Genomic DNA, 16,528 nt, shown 5'->3' on the forward strand with positions numbered 1-16,528 from the left:
TTTTTCACTTATGGATAATGCTTTTTGTGTTCTAAGAAATCTGCCTAACCCAAGGGCACAAATCTTTTATGTTTTCTTGTGAAAGTTTTATATGTCTAGCTCGGTGTTTTTGTAATAACTTTATTGTGGTATGATTCACATACCATAAACTCACCCACTGAAATCGCACAGTTCAGTGGTTCGTAGTATGTTCAGAGTTGTGCAACCATCACCACAGTCAATTTTAGAGCGTTTTCATCACGTCGGAAGAAACCCCGTGCCATTTAGCCATCATCCTCCAAACCACCCATTGCCTTCCATCCTTAGGTAGCGGCTAATCTGCTTTCTGTCTCAATAGATCTGCCTATTCTGGACATTTCATGTAAGTGAAATCACGTGTTTTCAAGGTTTATCCATGTTGTAGAATGTATCAGCCAAATAACCTTCCACCGTAGGATATGCCACATTTAATTTTTGTCTCCTTCAGTTGATGGACTTTGATTGTCTACTTATTGGCTATTATGAATAATGCTGTCGTGAGCATTTATGTGCAAGTTTTTGTGTGGATACGTGTTTTCATTTCTCTTGGATATATACTTAGGAGTGGAATTGCTGGGTCACATGGCAACTCTTGTGTCTAGCCTTTTGAGGAACAGCCAGACTATTTTCCGAAGTGGCTGCTCCATAGTTTTCATCTGACGTTTAGGTCTGTGATCAGCTGAGTTGATGTCTGGAACTGTGTGACAGGGTCGAGGTGTTTTGTTGTGTTTTGTTTTCCATGTTGTTTCAGTAACCTATTTTAAAAGGAACTTCCTTTCCCCATCGAAGTGCCTTGGCGTTATTGTTGAAAATCATGAACATATATGTGTGGTTTTATTTTTGTACTCTTGTTCTGTTCCATGGATGCTATGTCTGAACATTTCAATATTTACATCTTTTTGAGTTTGGCCTCTTGGTTAGTGTCTTTTCCCTTGAAAATGGGTCAGATCCTCCTGGTTCTTCACATAATGAGTAATTTTTCTTTTCTTTTCTTTTTTTTTGTGATGAGTAATTTTCAGTTGTGTCCTGGATGTTGTGAGTGTTACACTATGTAGACTCTGGGTCCTGTGACATTCCTCTGAGGACCGTTGATGTTTTTGTTTTATCTGGCAGTGCACTGTAAGCTGTGCCCTTCTGTGGGTTGTACTTCAAGTGTCAGTGCAGTTCTTTCAGCCTTTGCTGTGCTACTTTGAGTTTGTCCTGCATACATGTCATTCAGGGAGGGATCAGCGGAGATATGTGTGGTGTTAGTTCAGTGACAGAGTTAAGGGACCCTCCTCTCTGCTTATCTGTCCGCTGGAATTCTCCACTCTTCTGGTGGCAGCCATGGTTGCCCAGAACCCCTTCTCTTTGTCCTCCAGCCAGAAAGATGCCAGGGCTCCTAGCGGAGTCTTAGTTGCGGTAGCCAGAAGTTAGGCTACTTTGTGACCGAACCCCACCATCAGGGCAAAGCCCCCAAAGCAGGAAACTGCCCCATTCTCCACATTTTGAATCCCCTCTACAACCTGCTTGCTTTTAGTATGCTGTTCAGAATCCTTAGGTAATTGGTTTTTGTCTTTTGTCCAGAATTTGTAGCTGTTTTCACTGGGACAGTTGGTCTATAGGGAGCGTATACAATAAAACCCGAATAAAATCTTCAGTTTTACCCGTTTTTTCTTTATGTATAATAAAGCTATTATGTGTTCTTGATGAACTGACCCCTTTAACATTATGAAATATCTCTCTTTATCCCTTGTAATATTCTTTGTTCTGGAGTCTTTCTCTGATATTAACATAGAGCCATTAATAGCCACTTCAGCTTTCTCTTGATTGTTGTTTTCATTGGATAGCTTTTCCATGCTTTACTTTTAACCTATCTATTATATATAGTTACACTTAAAGTGGGTTTCTTATAAATGTAATAGCATAGATTTATGTCTTGATTTGTATCCAGTCTGGCAATCTCAGTCTTTTATTTGGAGTGTGTACATTAAATGTGTCCTTACATTTAGTATAAATATTGATATAGTTAGGGTTAAATCTACCATCTTATTCTTTGTTATCTATGTCTCATCTGTTTTTTATTTTTTCCTCCTTTCCTGCCTCTTTTTTGATCAATAAAATATTTTTTAATCCATTTTATCTCCACTGTTGTCTTATTAGATATAACTTGTTTTATTTTCTTTGTAGCTGTTCTTGGTTTACAGTACACATTTTTAATTTATAAGAAGTATTACCTTTAAATAATATAATGTTACTTTATAGTATAAGAATTTTACAACAGTGTATTTTATTTCCTCCTCCCATCCTTTGTGCTGTTTTTGTCATACATTTTACTTCTATATGTGTTATAAATTCCATGATACTTTGTTGTTATCTTTGCTTTAAATAATTAAAGACGTTAAAAATGAGAAAAGATTTCTTTTACATTTAACCACATATTTACCATTTATGATGTCCTTCATTCCTTTGTGTAAATCCAACCTCTATAGGGTATCATGTTCCTCCTGCCTGAAGAACTTCCATTAATATTCTTTAGTATAGATCTGCTGGCAATATATTTTTAGCTTTTTTGTTGCTCTGATAAAGTATTTCATCCCTATGTTTGAAAGATATTTTTACAGGGTATAAAATTCTGGGTTCATAATTTTTTCTTTCAGTAGTTTAAAGTGTCACTTTAAAGTCTTCTGGCTTGCATAGTTTCTGATGAGAAGCCTGTTCATGTTAGTTTTTGTTCCTCTATATGTAACATTTTAACCCACCCTAGCTACCTTCAAAGTTTTCTCTTTGTAGTTGGTTTTCAAAAGTTTGATTTGTACGTGTCTAAGTGGCTGTTTCTTGGTATTTATTCTGCTTGGGGTTTTCTAAACCTTATATCTGTGGTTTGATATCTTGTATTATTTTTCAAAAATTCTTAACCAGTATGTCATCAAATATTCCTTCAGCCTCATTCTTTATCTCTTGTCCTTCTGAGATTCCATTTACACGTATGTTAGACTGTTTGATACTGTCCTGCAGCTTTTAGATGCTCTATTCTTATTTTTTCCTCTCTTTTTGTTTTAGTTTAAATTAATTTTATTACTCTGTTTTCAACTTCATTGATTTTTTTTTCTCAGCTGTGTCCAGTCTACTGATGATCATGTCAGAGAAATTCTTCATCTCTGGTACCATGTTTTTTATTTCTGTCATTTCCATTTGATGTTTTCTAGCTCCTGAAATTCCCTATCTGATCATATATGTTGTCTACTTTTTCTAATAGATCTTTTAACATATTAATCATAATTATTTTAAAGTCCCTGTCTGATAGTTTCAACATCTGGATATCTTTCAGACTGCCTTATCTATTGACATAAGTTGGGTTTTTGTTTGTTTGTGTTTTTGTTTGTTTGTTTGTTTGTTTGTTTTGGGGGGGGGTCTTGCTTTTCTGTCCTGTAATATTTGATTGAATGCCAGGCATTGTGTGTAGAGCATTAGAGACTGAAGTAAATAATGTTTGAACTTGAAAGTGTGTAAGCCTCTCTTCTGTTAGGGAATTGAGTCAGTGAAACCCAATTTGGGTTTTGTTGTGGCTGTCAGTACCATTATTGTGCCATAGGCATCAAATCACTCTTAACAGTAGGCTGCCTTGTGCTTAGAGTGGAGGCAGCGGTCAAAGGGTTTTTCTCGGTGTTCTACTCTCCCCTCCATCTCAGCTTTTAGCCACACCTGCATGCCTGTACCCCAGGCAGGTTCTCTCTCCACACTGGCCCCTTCCCCACTGGTAGACTGCTCTTGCTTTGTACTTGGACTAGATTCGTGGTAGAGGTAGATGGGTTCTGTGCTGTCTGATTCAGCCTCAGTCTTAGGCAGGGTCTGTGTGCCTGTGTCTTGGGGATGAGGTTTTCTTAGTTTTTCTGTCCTTCCTCCTTGTCACTGCCACAGCCCTCTATCTGTGGTTAGTCTCGGAAAAGTTTCTTGTCCCTCCCCCCGCTCTGGCAGACCTCTGCCACGGTATCAAGATAAGAACCTGGGTCTAAGATATTTTCCAGACTCTCCTCAGGAGTGGAAGGTTTTGCTTTTACTCTTTCCCCAAAAGCAGTGGATTTTTGCCTGTGGCCTCTGAATGAAAGAGTTTGCTGCCCATCCCCAAGAGCTTAAGGCTTTTGCTTAGTAGAAGAGAAGGGTCTAGAGAAAGTGGGTGGTGTATTGTGTTTGTCCCCTGTCAGTTGCCATCTCCTCCCTTATGTCGAGGCTACCAAGGGAGACGGGCCAGCCCTAGTCTTTCTTGTGAGCAAAGAGGCCCATGGAGAAACTTGCAAGTGAGCAGGAGCTGTCTTATTAAGTCTGGGGTGGGATTGCAAGTTCCTGCGGCTTCCTGAATGCTAAGCAGAGGCAGGAGCAGCCTCTGGTCACTGCTGCAAGCCTTTGTCTGCTGATTCTTGTGTGTCTGTCATTTCTGAGTCTTCTTCTGGTTGCAGGTCAAATTTCCATACTTCTTTTTTGTCCAGTAATTTTTGATTGGATATTGCAGACTGTGAATTTATTGTATTGGGTGTTAGGTTTTGTTTTATTCCTTTAGAAAGTGTTGGATTTTTTTGCTCACATGCAACTAAACTACTTACAGATTACTTTGGTGCTTTTGAGGTTTGTTTTTAAGCCCTTTTAGGACGAGTTTAAAGTAACTTTTAGTCTAGCCCCACTCCTAAAGCATGTCCCTTTTGAGTTCTCTCCTGAATGTCATGTAGATTCAAGGAAGGTGTCTCTGTTCTGGCTAGAGGGAAGTCAGTTGATTCCAGACCCATTTGGAATTCCAGGATTTGCTCATTTTACAGCTCATTCTGGTGATAGTTCTTTCCTCAAATTGTTACTCAGCCAAAGTTCAAAGGAATCCTATGCAGGTTCCTAGAATTCTGTCTCTCGAGCTCCCGCCTCCTGTGTACTCTGTCCTGCAAATTCTAACTGCTTTGGCCTCTCTGACCTCCAGTCTCTGTCTCCCCAACTCACTGAAGTTGCTGAACTCTGTTTTGGGGCCCCTGTCGGAGTCGCAGTTCAGGAGCTATCTCTGGGCAGAAAGCCTGCGTTATGGGAGGGCTCATTTTGTTTGTTTCTCTGTTCTCAAGGATCACAGTTCTGAGCTGCCTGTTGTCCAGTGTCTGAAAATAATTGCTTCCTACATGGTGTCCAGTTTTCTAGTTGTTTACAGGAGAGGTTAATTACAGACCGCCCAGAAGTTCCCAGATTGTCCTGTAAAAGCAGAATATTGTTATTTATGGGCAATTCAATTAAAATTTGATTTTAAATATTCTTGGCTTCAAAAGAAATACCAATGGAACTCTACTTCATACTATATAGAAAAAAATAATTCCAGATGGATTAAGGGCTTAAATGACAAAATAAAAAATTAAAAGCTCTTAGTAGAAAGTATAGGTGAATAGAATAGCTTTTAAATTTGGGGGATAGCAAAAAAGTTTCTTCAGACACAGAAAGCATTGGACATAAAAATATTGATAAATTGGATTCTTTTATAATTGAGAACTTTAAAAAAATTAAGATACTTTAACTAAAGTGAGAGGACAGATTACACCCTTGGACGAGGTATTCACAATATACACAAGTGAAATGATTATGTCAAAAACATATAAAGAACTACAAATCAATGAGAAAAGCACAAAAATGCAATATAACAGTGGGCAAAACATATGAATCGGTATTTTACAGAAGAGGACATTCAGATGGCCAATAAATACATGAAGAGATGATCAACATCATTGGTAACTAAGGAAATATAAATTAGGACCACAGTGAGCAATCTTTTCACATTTTATTGGCAGAAATTAAGAGGATCTTTTTTTTTTTTTTTAAAGCAATTTCATTGGGAAACAGTGTGTTTTCCCAGGACCCATCAGCTCCAAGTCAAGTAATTGTTTTCAATCTAGTTGTGGAAGGCGCAGCTCCTTGGCCCATGTGGGGATCGAACCGGCAACCTTAGTGTTATGAGCCTGCGCTCTAACCACCTGAGCTAACCAGCTGCCCCAAGAAGATCTTTTTAATATTGCTAAAAGAAGTATGAATTGATGGAACCCTAGGAGAATCTCTTACACGTGTGCAATGGGTCTTGTATGAAAACGTTTGAGGCCGTGTTGTTCACAATTGCTAAAACCCAGAAAAAAAACCAAATGCCCATCAATGGAAAAACAGATTTTTAGAAAGCCAAACAAAGTGTTACATACAACAGAATACACCGCAAAGGTCTATTAATATAACATTGTGGATGAGACTAAGTGAAAAAGCAAGTCCCAACAGGTCTCATTCTACATGATAACCTTTTTATAAAACGAAAGTACCCTTTAAAAATTAAAATAAAAATTTAAGGATTACACATAAATCCAGAAAAACTAAAAAAAGAAAACCAAGGGAATGATGAATATAGTTGAGGATGATAATTTTGGGGGTCAGGGAAGCAGGGAGATAGGATGAAGGAGGCAGAGACTGTATGGTTAGAAATAAGTTATTGTCAAGGTCTTTGCTTTTAGTTTATTTTTTACAGGATTAAAAATAATCAAATATTCAAACAGCTCATCAGAATGAGACTGTGTTATGAACCAAGAATTAGGATTAATCCAGTTCTGTACACCTAAGGTCCAAATAAAAGGAAAAGTAATAGAGACCATTGATGAGTCACGTTAGGGAAAGCACACATGCACCCATGGTAATCTTAAATTATTTAAGAGCATGTTGCTGGCTTTTAATGCTTTTCTTTTCAAGAAGGAGCCTAAATACTTCAGCATTTGGGAAGAATTCCTTGGTTAAGGATCTCGGATCTCAGGGATTTCACCCAGAAAACGGCTGAGTGCTACATCTCCTTTTGCTTTTATAAGCAGCTTGTGAATAGCAAATAATATGTTTTTTTAAAGATGAGTTTTTACTTAAAAACAAGATGAAATGGCTGGATGGCATTGTTGGTCATAATGGACAATGAAGATTCGCCTGGATCAATAGCATGAACCAGTTTAGTGTCTACTGAACATTTGTAAGCTGATCTTGGGTGATAGTGCCGTGGCAGAAATGCCATCATTCCACTTTTTGTCTAATCACTTTTGATCGCTTAAGGAGATTCTCTTGTGTGTGCTCGGTAGCATGGTTCCTGCCTTTACTAGAGGGTTGAGGAAATGAGAACATTTAAATAGTCAGATCCTACATAGAATGAGATATTATCATTTAAAAGCCTTAAGAAATCTGTAGGTGGTGTTAAGGAACCAACAAACCGAAGATCCCTGACATCTGGGATTTCGGTTTCTGCTACTAACTACGGCCCAGATGTTGCTAGAATTGCTTTTCCTGCAGTGGTTGCGCTCATTGCTAGAATGTATCAGTTACCATCTTCTGACATTCATTCCACAGAACTGAGTCATATGAGGATAGAGAGAAATGACATGGCATGGGTTGTCAACATTTACATAGTGAGGAATTTAGAAATTATTTCAAAGTTGAATTTTGGAACTTTGACTTGCGGAATACAGAGAGACAAAATTAGATCACTGATCAGATAAGTTTTCCTCTTTGCCCACGCAGAATTAATCCCATTTCTTTTATTGGGGTCTAACTCATGAAAGAGTATGTCAGGAGGGCTGGAACTTGTCCCGTCAGGCAGCTGGCTTTGCAGTCCGAGCATTCCAACTTGAAGTCTTATAGGATATGGCCAGTTGGAAAAGAGCGTGACCAGTGACGGTTAAATTCATTGTACTTTCGCAAGCTAGACTAACTTCACCTAATTTCGTGTATGAGGCGACCAGTTTGAGGATTTAAATTAAAATGGGAAGATCCTAGAAGCACTGCTTGCCTGGGTATATCTTTAGTTCTTATTTGATTATGTTCCCCTTCAAGTCCAGAGAATATATTTTCTGATGGATGTTCTCATCTGTAATGACTGCCATTTCTCATGGACCATGTACACTCATGATTTTTTAGGCAGAGGACCTCAGCTGGGACTTAAGTATTGGGTTGTCGGAAAAGTCATGATGCATGTTTGCCACAGATGGCACTAGTTCATTTTTGGAAGTACTAGAGTCATTCGCATCTATGTTATTGCTATGTCTTTTGACAGCTGACATTTCTAGCTTCATTCTAAAAAAAAATTGAGCGATTTGGTTACAACAAGCTGAAGATAGAAGACCAAACTGTGCATTTTTGCCATATTTTACTGTTTTACTTTCATAAAAGGAAGAACGTGCATCAAGCTTGTGAAAAGTTGCATAAGGTTTACGGTGACAATGCTCTACAAGAACGTCAGTGCCAACGATGGTTCACGAAATTCCGTGCTGGTGATTTTTATCTCAACGACGTTCCTCAGTCAGGGAGGCCCACCGAGGTTGATGACGACAAAATAAAGGCATTGATCGAGTCAAACCCACGTTACATGACACCAGAGATTGCAGGGACATTGAACATCCATCATTCACGTGTTCACGACCACCTGAAGAAGCTGGGATACGTAAGCAAGCTCGATATTTGGGTTCCGCATGAACTCAAAGAAGTTCATTTGACGGCGCATATAAATATCTGCAATATGCACATTAAACATGAGGAAAACGATCCTTTTTTTGAAGTGACTGATAACTGGTGATAAGAAGTGGATTGTTTACAACAATGTGGTGTGCAAACGGTCTTGGTCCTGACGTGATGATTCGCCTCAAATGACATCGAAAAGCAGACATTCATCAGAGGAAGGTTATGCTCTCAGTGTGGTGGGATTGTAAAGGTGTCATGTTTTTCGAGCTCCTACCAAGGAACCAAACAGTCAATCCGAATGTGTACTGTCGGCAACTGGACAGTTTGAACGAATCCATCATCCAAAAATGTCCAGAGCTTGTTAAGTATAAAGGAGTTGTGTTCCATCGCGACAACGCGAGACCACACACAAGTTTGATCACCCATCAAAAATGATTGGAGCTTGGATGGGATGTGTTGCCACACCATCATACTCGCCTGACCTTGTGCCGTCAGACAACCACTTGTTTTGCTCTCTTCAAAACTCTTTGCGTGGTATAACGTTTAATTCTGATGAGGCTGTAAATCAGGTCCCTGTTCAGTTTTTCGCAAATAAAGACAGGTCCTTCTATGAATGAGGAATTATGAAGCCCACTGAAAGATGGCAAAAGGTTAGGGAACAAAACAGGCAATATATCATTGATCTTTGTTCTTTTTTTTTTTTTTTTAAAGATTTTATTGGGGAGTTGGGGAAGGGGAACAGACAAGTTGCTGTCCTTTTGTTCTTTAGTCTAGTTGTGGAGGACGTTGCTTCACTGGCCCATGTTGGCATTATCATTGTGCTCTTCCCGGGTGAGGCAGTCACTCACCGGCCACTGAACAGCCACTCATGGCAGCTCACAGCAGCTCACGAAAGCGCACACCAGCTGCCGGCCATCCCCACTGCAGCCTACGCTGTCGCCGGCGACTCACGGCAGCCCAGCTCCAGGTCGAGCTGTTGTTCACCATCTCAGCTGCAGAGGGTGCAGTGTCACCGGCCCTCACGTGGGATCTGAACCAGGGCCCTGCTGCTCAGAGCTGGTGCCCCAAGCCAACTCCTAACCAACGCATCACTCGGCCGGCCCTGATCTTTGTTCTTTATATAAGTAAATGACCTTTGAAAAACATAGACAAAATACGTCATGACTTTTCCAACAACCCAATAAATCAGTCTTTTATTTTCTTTTTTGTATGTGCAAATGAGCATGTCCAAACCAAGGAAATGAATACTAATAGATTGATTAATTTTAAGGACAGTGAAGAACAAAGCAGCCTCTGTTGTGATTTCTTTTTGTATGTTTCTCATTTGCCAAGTACAGTTGATTTTAAAATGGTTTGGGTCTCGTGGAAGCCATTTCTGCCTTTATTAAAGTACTACTGGACTGTCAGGCATCCTCTTTATATTTCTGCTCTCTTTGACCTCACATTTAAATGGGGGGCGAAGGGTGAGAGGCTATTTGATATTACCCTTCTCACCTTCTGAAGAAACTGGAAAGTGAGTCAGAAAGGAAGACCGGTGGGTGCTCTTGTCATGCTTTCGTACTTCCGAAAGTAGTGACGGGAACACTTGGTCATATGTGTGATTCGTTACAATCAATTACAAATCTGAGTGGTAGTCACAGGAAGAAAACTCTTTGACAAGGATCCTACATGACGTCCCTGGAGGCTGTTTGGGAGTGATTAGAGGCTTTGCTTTTACTGGGGAGGGATCACAGGAGAGTCTTGGGAGGGGCATTTTGAATGAATGAATCATTTTGTTTTGGTGTTTAATTCCTACTTCCTAAGTCACACAAGCATGGGGAAGGTTCTTCTTGAGCTTGAAGGAAAGGCTGTGGCCTATACATTCTCGTGATTAACTGTTGATTCCATGAGTAGGTGACCTATTTTGTACACATTTAAAATTCGGAATGATTTTGCTAAGCCAGTAAATATGATTTGGAGCTAAAATTCTCTTTTTTGCATTATTTGATGTGGTCAGAGAATACAAAGTAACTTGGATTATTTGATGTTTTTTGATTTCATATTCCGCCACTTTATAAGGGCACATACTCAAGAATTGCACATACGTGCATTCATTTTGTCATCACGTATTTGCTGAGTGCCTACTATGTGCCAGGCCCTGTGCTAGAAGCTTGGCATGACTCTGTGAACAACAGACAAAAGTTTCTGCCCGTTTCTTCATGAGAATTATTAGTCTTTATTATTACCAGGAGGTCCTTAGAGTACACTTATTCTTCAACTTTTTGTTAACCCCGTTTTAATGACAGAGGGGAGAGGAACAAAACCTGGGATATCTGACTTCAGGAAAGGAGTTTTTGATAACAAAAATGCCACAATTACTTACATCATTTTTAGACCTTTTCTTTGGAAGTTTGGGTCATACACAAATATCGGTCACATTGCTTTATAATCAGCCCTAGCTTTTTACAGCTCTCTCCAAATTTGTGTGCTTGTTCGTTCACTATATTTACCAGATTGGCTTTAAATGACTTTTTCCTTTCTGAAAATAAAAGCCACCCTTAAAAGCGGGTAATTTTGCCTCTGAAGAGATTTAAAACGGTGTGTCGGAGGTATTTTAATAGCAAAATACCTTTAAGGGAGTAGCCCTCTTCTGTACCCGGCATGTCTGGTGTGCTTACTAAAAGGAAGTCTTACTTTACAGTGACCTTGAACATGCCCTCTGTTGGGTATGTAGCGGAATACACCTAGCCAGTATCAACCTGAGCCTGACCTTCGATGCTCCTGGGACCCAATCTGTAGTAAACGGGCTTTGTTTTGTCCTTCCCGCTCCCCAGGTGTACAACGTTTACATGGCAGGGAGACAGCTGTGTTCTAAGCGGTACCGGGAGTTTGCCATCCTCCACCAGAATCTGAAGCGAGAGTTTGCCAACTTCACCTTCCCCCGACTCCCAGGGAAGTGGCCGTTCTCTTTATCAGAGCAGCAGTTAGACGCCCGACGGCGGGGCTTGGAAGAATATCTAGAAAAAGGTAAGCGGCCCATCAGCTCTCCTGTCCTGAGTAGACCTGGGGCCTAGGTGTATGCCGCCACGCCCGAACTGCAGCGCCAAGTCTCCTGAGAGTCAACAGTGAGAGTAAGTCAGGTTCTGACTGTAGGTGTTCAACGACCTGAGCTTGGAAGCCAAGACTGAAATGTCCAGTACAGAGATTAATCACCTATTTTGTTACTCACTGAGCACATAACAACAACAGAGAAATGCATAATTAGTTTTTGATGCATTATTTATAGGGTTATATTATTTGCCAGTAAACACATACGGAGACTGACTCATCACCGTGCTGAATGATTTGGGAACTCCGTGGGCACTATTTATGACATTGTTATTAAAGTGATTCTTGGTTCCCTGGCATATCCTAGCTGAAAATTCCTTACAAGTGAAAATTCCTCTTACAAGTGTCCATGGGTAGGTTTGCCGAGTTGCAGGTAAACTTATTCTAAACAGGTTACAGGTAGAAGCACTGAAACTGACTTAGTTATTATCGCAGGACTTCCAGATGACACAGCAGGAATCGGGGGCGGGGGGGAGGGGGTGCCAACGCATTTGTCTACCTAGGAAGTCAGATCTGAATAAGATCGTTCATTTTGTGGTCAGAGAAGGGACCTTACTTTGCGACATTACAGAGTGAACATGATTTGCTAGCCGTGCAATAGGCTTTCCTTGAAAATACTAATTTAATGGAATAACAGTCTTACGTGGTATTTAGTAATTCTGTGTCCTTGTGTCCTCGTATAAGAACTAATTGACCTAGTTGAATTTTTTTTTAAACTTTGGTAGAGAACCTTATCCCTGAAGAAAAATCATTTCCCCCGAAGATGGAGTGAAACTTCCTCATCTGTTTTTAGCTTTTTTCTAACATGGAATGGCCTCCAAACACAGCCCTTGGGAAATGAGAAAGGGCACAATTTTTTTTTTTTTTTTTTTAGTAAAATGAAGTAAAATCATCAGTGTAATGTACCATCCTCATGAGAATGCCAGGAAATTAACTTTCTTAGATTTAGACGATTAGCTATGTACCTGCTGCTTTCTTTCCTTCCTTTCTTTTTTGTTGTTGATGTTTAGAAGCTAAAATCAGTGAAGTGAGAAGATGTGTGCAGCTTAATACATAATTACCTATCCATTTCCCCAAAGTGACTTTAAGTGCTTACAGTTCTCTGACCGGTGTGTTCCTGGGCCAAACAGATATTTTCCTTTTGTAGTTCAATTTTGTGTTTGGTTTATTCTTAATTGACCTTACCCACGCTCTAGTGTCTAGCTTATTAATAGTTCACACAAGACTACAAAGTTAGATTTACTGAACTTTTATTTCTCTTTTTGGGGGTGACTATGTCATATTTTTAGAAAGCTTCGTCTTCGTATATCCTCTTATTCCTCTGTTCTAGTTCATATTTATATGAACATTTGTTGTGTCCTAAAGTGTCCTATGTGAGGGATGGCATATATGTGAGGGGCCTCGCCTGGTACTAATGATCTGCACTTCAGTCTAGATATGTTCTTGACCTTGGGGCCTCACGCCAGATTCTGTCCTTGTTTTCTGCAGTGTGCTCCATCCGAGTCATTGGCGAGAGTGACATCATGCAGGAGTTCCTTTCGGAGTCCGACGAGGTAAGCGAGTACCTGCAGTGACGGTTTACCTCCTGGCTCCTTGTGGGGGAATAAATTAGAGATACTGGCTATGGAGTGAATTGCTGTGAATTCTCCAAATGACTCTCTTTTCGGCTTCCTTTTTTTATGTGTCCTGCTTATCCTTCAAGACCTGGTGCTCAGTCCACCTGCTTTTGAAGCCTTCCCTGTTATGTCATTGGTTTTTCATTCCACCAAGAACTTTCGCAGTCAATGCCACTTAATTTTAACCTTGTTGCTGTCTCATTCTCTAATTTTTTATACATATAATCAGATTATCGCCTTATATTTTTCATTTACTAGAGTGTGGCTACCTGTGGATAAGAACTAAATTTTTTTTCAGCTTTATGAGGTATAGTTGACAAATAGAATTGTATATCTTTGAGGTGTACGACTTGATAATTTTGATGTATGTATGCATTGTGAAATGATCACCAGTCAAGCTAATTAACATGCCCATCACCTGGTTACCTCTTCTTTCCTTCCATCCCTCGCTCCCTCGCTCTTTCCCTCCCTCCCTTCCTTCCTTTTCATGGTGAGAACACTTAAAATCCATCCTCTTAGCAAATTTCCAGGTCACCATGCTATGAGATCTCCAAAACAAGAGCTAAATCTTGATCATCTTTTTATTCCCAGTGCCTTAGCACAGCGTCAAGCATATTGTAGGTGCCTAATAAATATTAATTGAATACAAGAATGAACACATAATGCCACTGTATTAAATAGTGTGTTATCCACTGATTATTTTATATGTCTGTGTCTGATTTTTCCAATTAGGTTCTAAGTTTCTTGCAGATGAGCTTATAACAAAGTAATGCTTGAGATGGTTTTAGGCAATAAATAGTACTTTTCTTTTAAGTGGTAAATGAAGATGGACTTTTTCCTAAATAGTTGTTCCTGTCTAATAAAAATTACAAAGTCAAAAAATTACAAGGTTAGAGGCATGCGTTCATCATCAAAAGCAATAAGGGAAGAATTTCCTTTGAATGAAGGAGAAGAATTGTTTACTCTTTGTTAGGAGAAAACGGGGCACCAGGCTAACTCAGATTTCTGAGTTTCACCCGTTTTTTTTCTTTCGAAGGTATCATGATTATTTCAGGGTCAGAAAGGAGCTTAGGACAGACATTACCTGAGCCAATCGGGCATACCCAACCATGAAACACCAGGGAGTGTTTGTTGAAATTGCTTTCAGTTGTCTTCTTTTCTCATTTGTGAGTTCGGAATGTTTGAAAGTAAGCCAAAAAGCTCATCTGTGTTTGACCTAGACTGTTTCACACAAGTTTCGTTTTAAAATGTGAACATGTTGGCTTCAACATATTTCTTTCCTCCATGATCATCTTAAAGGTTAACTTATGCTGTACATAGCTATTATATTGACTTATAAGGTGTCGTTTTCCCCCTTTTCGTTGGCATTCTTTCTCTCTATCACATGTTCAGGTGGTTGTTTAGCTAGCACGTTACAAGAAGAACGAGGATATATAGTGGGTCTTAAATTCTTTCTCTGTGTCTTTTCCCCAGAACTACAATGGTGTGTCTGACGTCGAGCTGAGAGTAGCATTACCAGATGGGACAACAGTTACAGTTAGGGTGAAAAAGAACAGTACTACAGACCAAGTATATCAGGTAAAGTAAACTGGAGCAAGTAGACTTGACATTGTGTGGTATAAAACTAAGGAAGATAGATGCAGTGAGTTAATGCATGTAAAGTGCTTGAAGTATCTGGCACATAATAAGTTTATTAAATATTAGCTACTATTGTGGATGCTATTATGGTTCATGTGAAAGTACTTTGTCCTCCCTGAAAGAAATGTACAATAAATGTCCCAGGTTGTGGTGGTTCTGATTAGCTCCCCCACTTTAATTGTAAAAAACTTTGGAACGTACCTGAAAACAGAATAGTTCCGTGAACCTCTTTGTGTTCATCACTCATACTTACTAGTCACCAAGATTTTGCCACATTTGCATTCTATGTCCTTTTTTCCCTTTGTTTAAATATTTTAAAGCAAATTTCATGTTATTAGACTTGTATTTCAGTATACATCTCTAAACAATAGGGACATTCTTTTTACATAACCACGAGGCTATTATCAAACCTAAAAAATTTAACAATACTTTCTTGTTATATTAACTAATAAATCGATTGTCAAATTTTCCCAGTTATCTAAAAATGATTTTGTATAGTTGATTAATTGGTTAAAGTCTGGATCTAAATAAGGTCCTATGTCACATTTGGTTTTTATGTTTGTTTTAAATGGAGCAGTCTCTCTTCCCTTCCCCAACTTTTTTTCATGTCATTGTTTTATTGCAGAAATTGGGTCTGTGTCCTGTTGAAATGTCCCATATTCTGAATTTACCTGTTTGTTCCTTTTATCTATTTGTCATTTAATATATCTTTCTGTTTTCTTATATTTTCTACAAATGGACGTCTGCTCTAGAGGCTTGATTAGATTCTGGTTCAGCTTTTTTGACAAAAATAGTTTGTAATTGATGTTAGAGACTTCATATTGCTTCTCAACAGGAGGTATACAGTTTCTGGTTATCCACTTTCAATGATTAATCAGTAGGTTGAGGTGATGATAACCTGATCTCTCCCGTGTGCAGTCCTCTGCTGACCTGTTATCAAATGAGTCTATCACCGATGATCTCACTAAGGGTTGCAAAGTGCTGATTTTCTAATTCTCTCATTTCCTCACATTTACTAACTAGAATTCTTCTGTAAGGAACTTGGTGTATTCCCTGTGCTAGATCTCTAATCAGCCATTTCCCCAAGGAGTCCTGTTTCCTGTCAGTGAGAAATGGTATTCAAAGATCATGTCTGGATGATGGGTGTAATCGTGGCTTTTAGGCTTTTTCTTTGGGCTTTCATCCTGATTTGATCAAGACTTTGAGGGAGACTAGCAGGTTTCTGGACATTAAGGCCTATTTCTCCTTGGTGCAAACAAAAAATGTATCCCTGTATGTTTCCTCACCCACTGTAGACCATGGTAAAGGATATATGCAGGATCCCAGGTATCTCTGACATTATCAGATGGTAGTGTGATTGTAAGGAAAGTGTTAATTGTATAGCTTGCTGATATTTCGTTTTGTTTTGTTTTCAGTATTTTTCTAGCAAGGCCTAATTTGTTTTGCACTTTTCCCCTCATCCTGTAATGGAGACTTCTAGCCACAAGTCATTCTCCAAACCTTGAGAGCATTTCAGTTTCTACCTAGTGCAGTAAAGAATAGTAACTTAGTGGGCCGGCCGAGTGGCGCGATGGTTAAGAACTCACTTGGGATGCCAGAGGGGCCCGGTTCGGATCCCACATATGAGGGCCAGTGACACTGCCCTCTACAGCTAAGATGCTGAACAACAGCTCAACCTGGAGCTGGGCTTCCATGAGTCGCCG

General features: G+C 39.4%; 1 protein-coding gene across 2 annotated transcripts in view; it reads left to right on the top strand.

Annotated features, from left to right (window-relative positions):
- The window catches only part of SNX27 (sorting nexin 27), a 67,245-nt gene that overhangs the window by 26,611 nt on the left and 24,106 nt on the right, over window positions 1-16,528 (top strand). For both annotated transcript variants that reach the window (XM_019628969.1, XM_019628970.1), the window contains exons 3-5: window positions 11,298-11,490; window positions 13,060-13,124; window positions 14,661-14,765. In XM_019628969.1, the coding sequence (XP_019484514.1) occupies window positions 11,298-11,490; window positions 13,060-13,124; window positions 14,661-14,765 (363 nt within the window). The remainder of the gene's footprint in view (window positions 1-11,297; window positions 11,491-13,059; window positions 13,125-14,660; window positions 14,766-16,528) is intronic.

This window comes from Hipposideros armiger, unplaced genomic scaffold (genome assembly GCF_001890085.2).
Source record: "Hipposideros armiger isolate ML-2016 unplaced genomic scaffold, ASM189008v1 scaffold_819, whole genome shotgun sequence".
In the NCBI taxonomy this organism is placed as follows: Eukaryota; Metazoa; Chordata; class Mammalia; order Chiroptera; family Hipposideridae; genus Hipposideros; species Hipposideros armiger.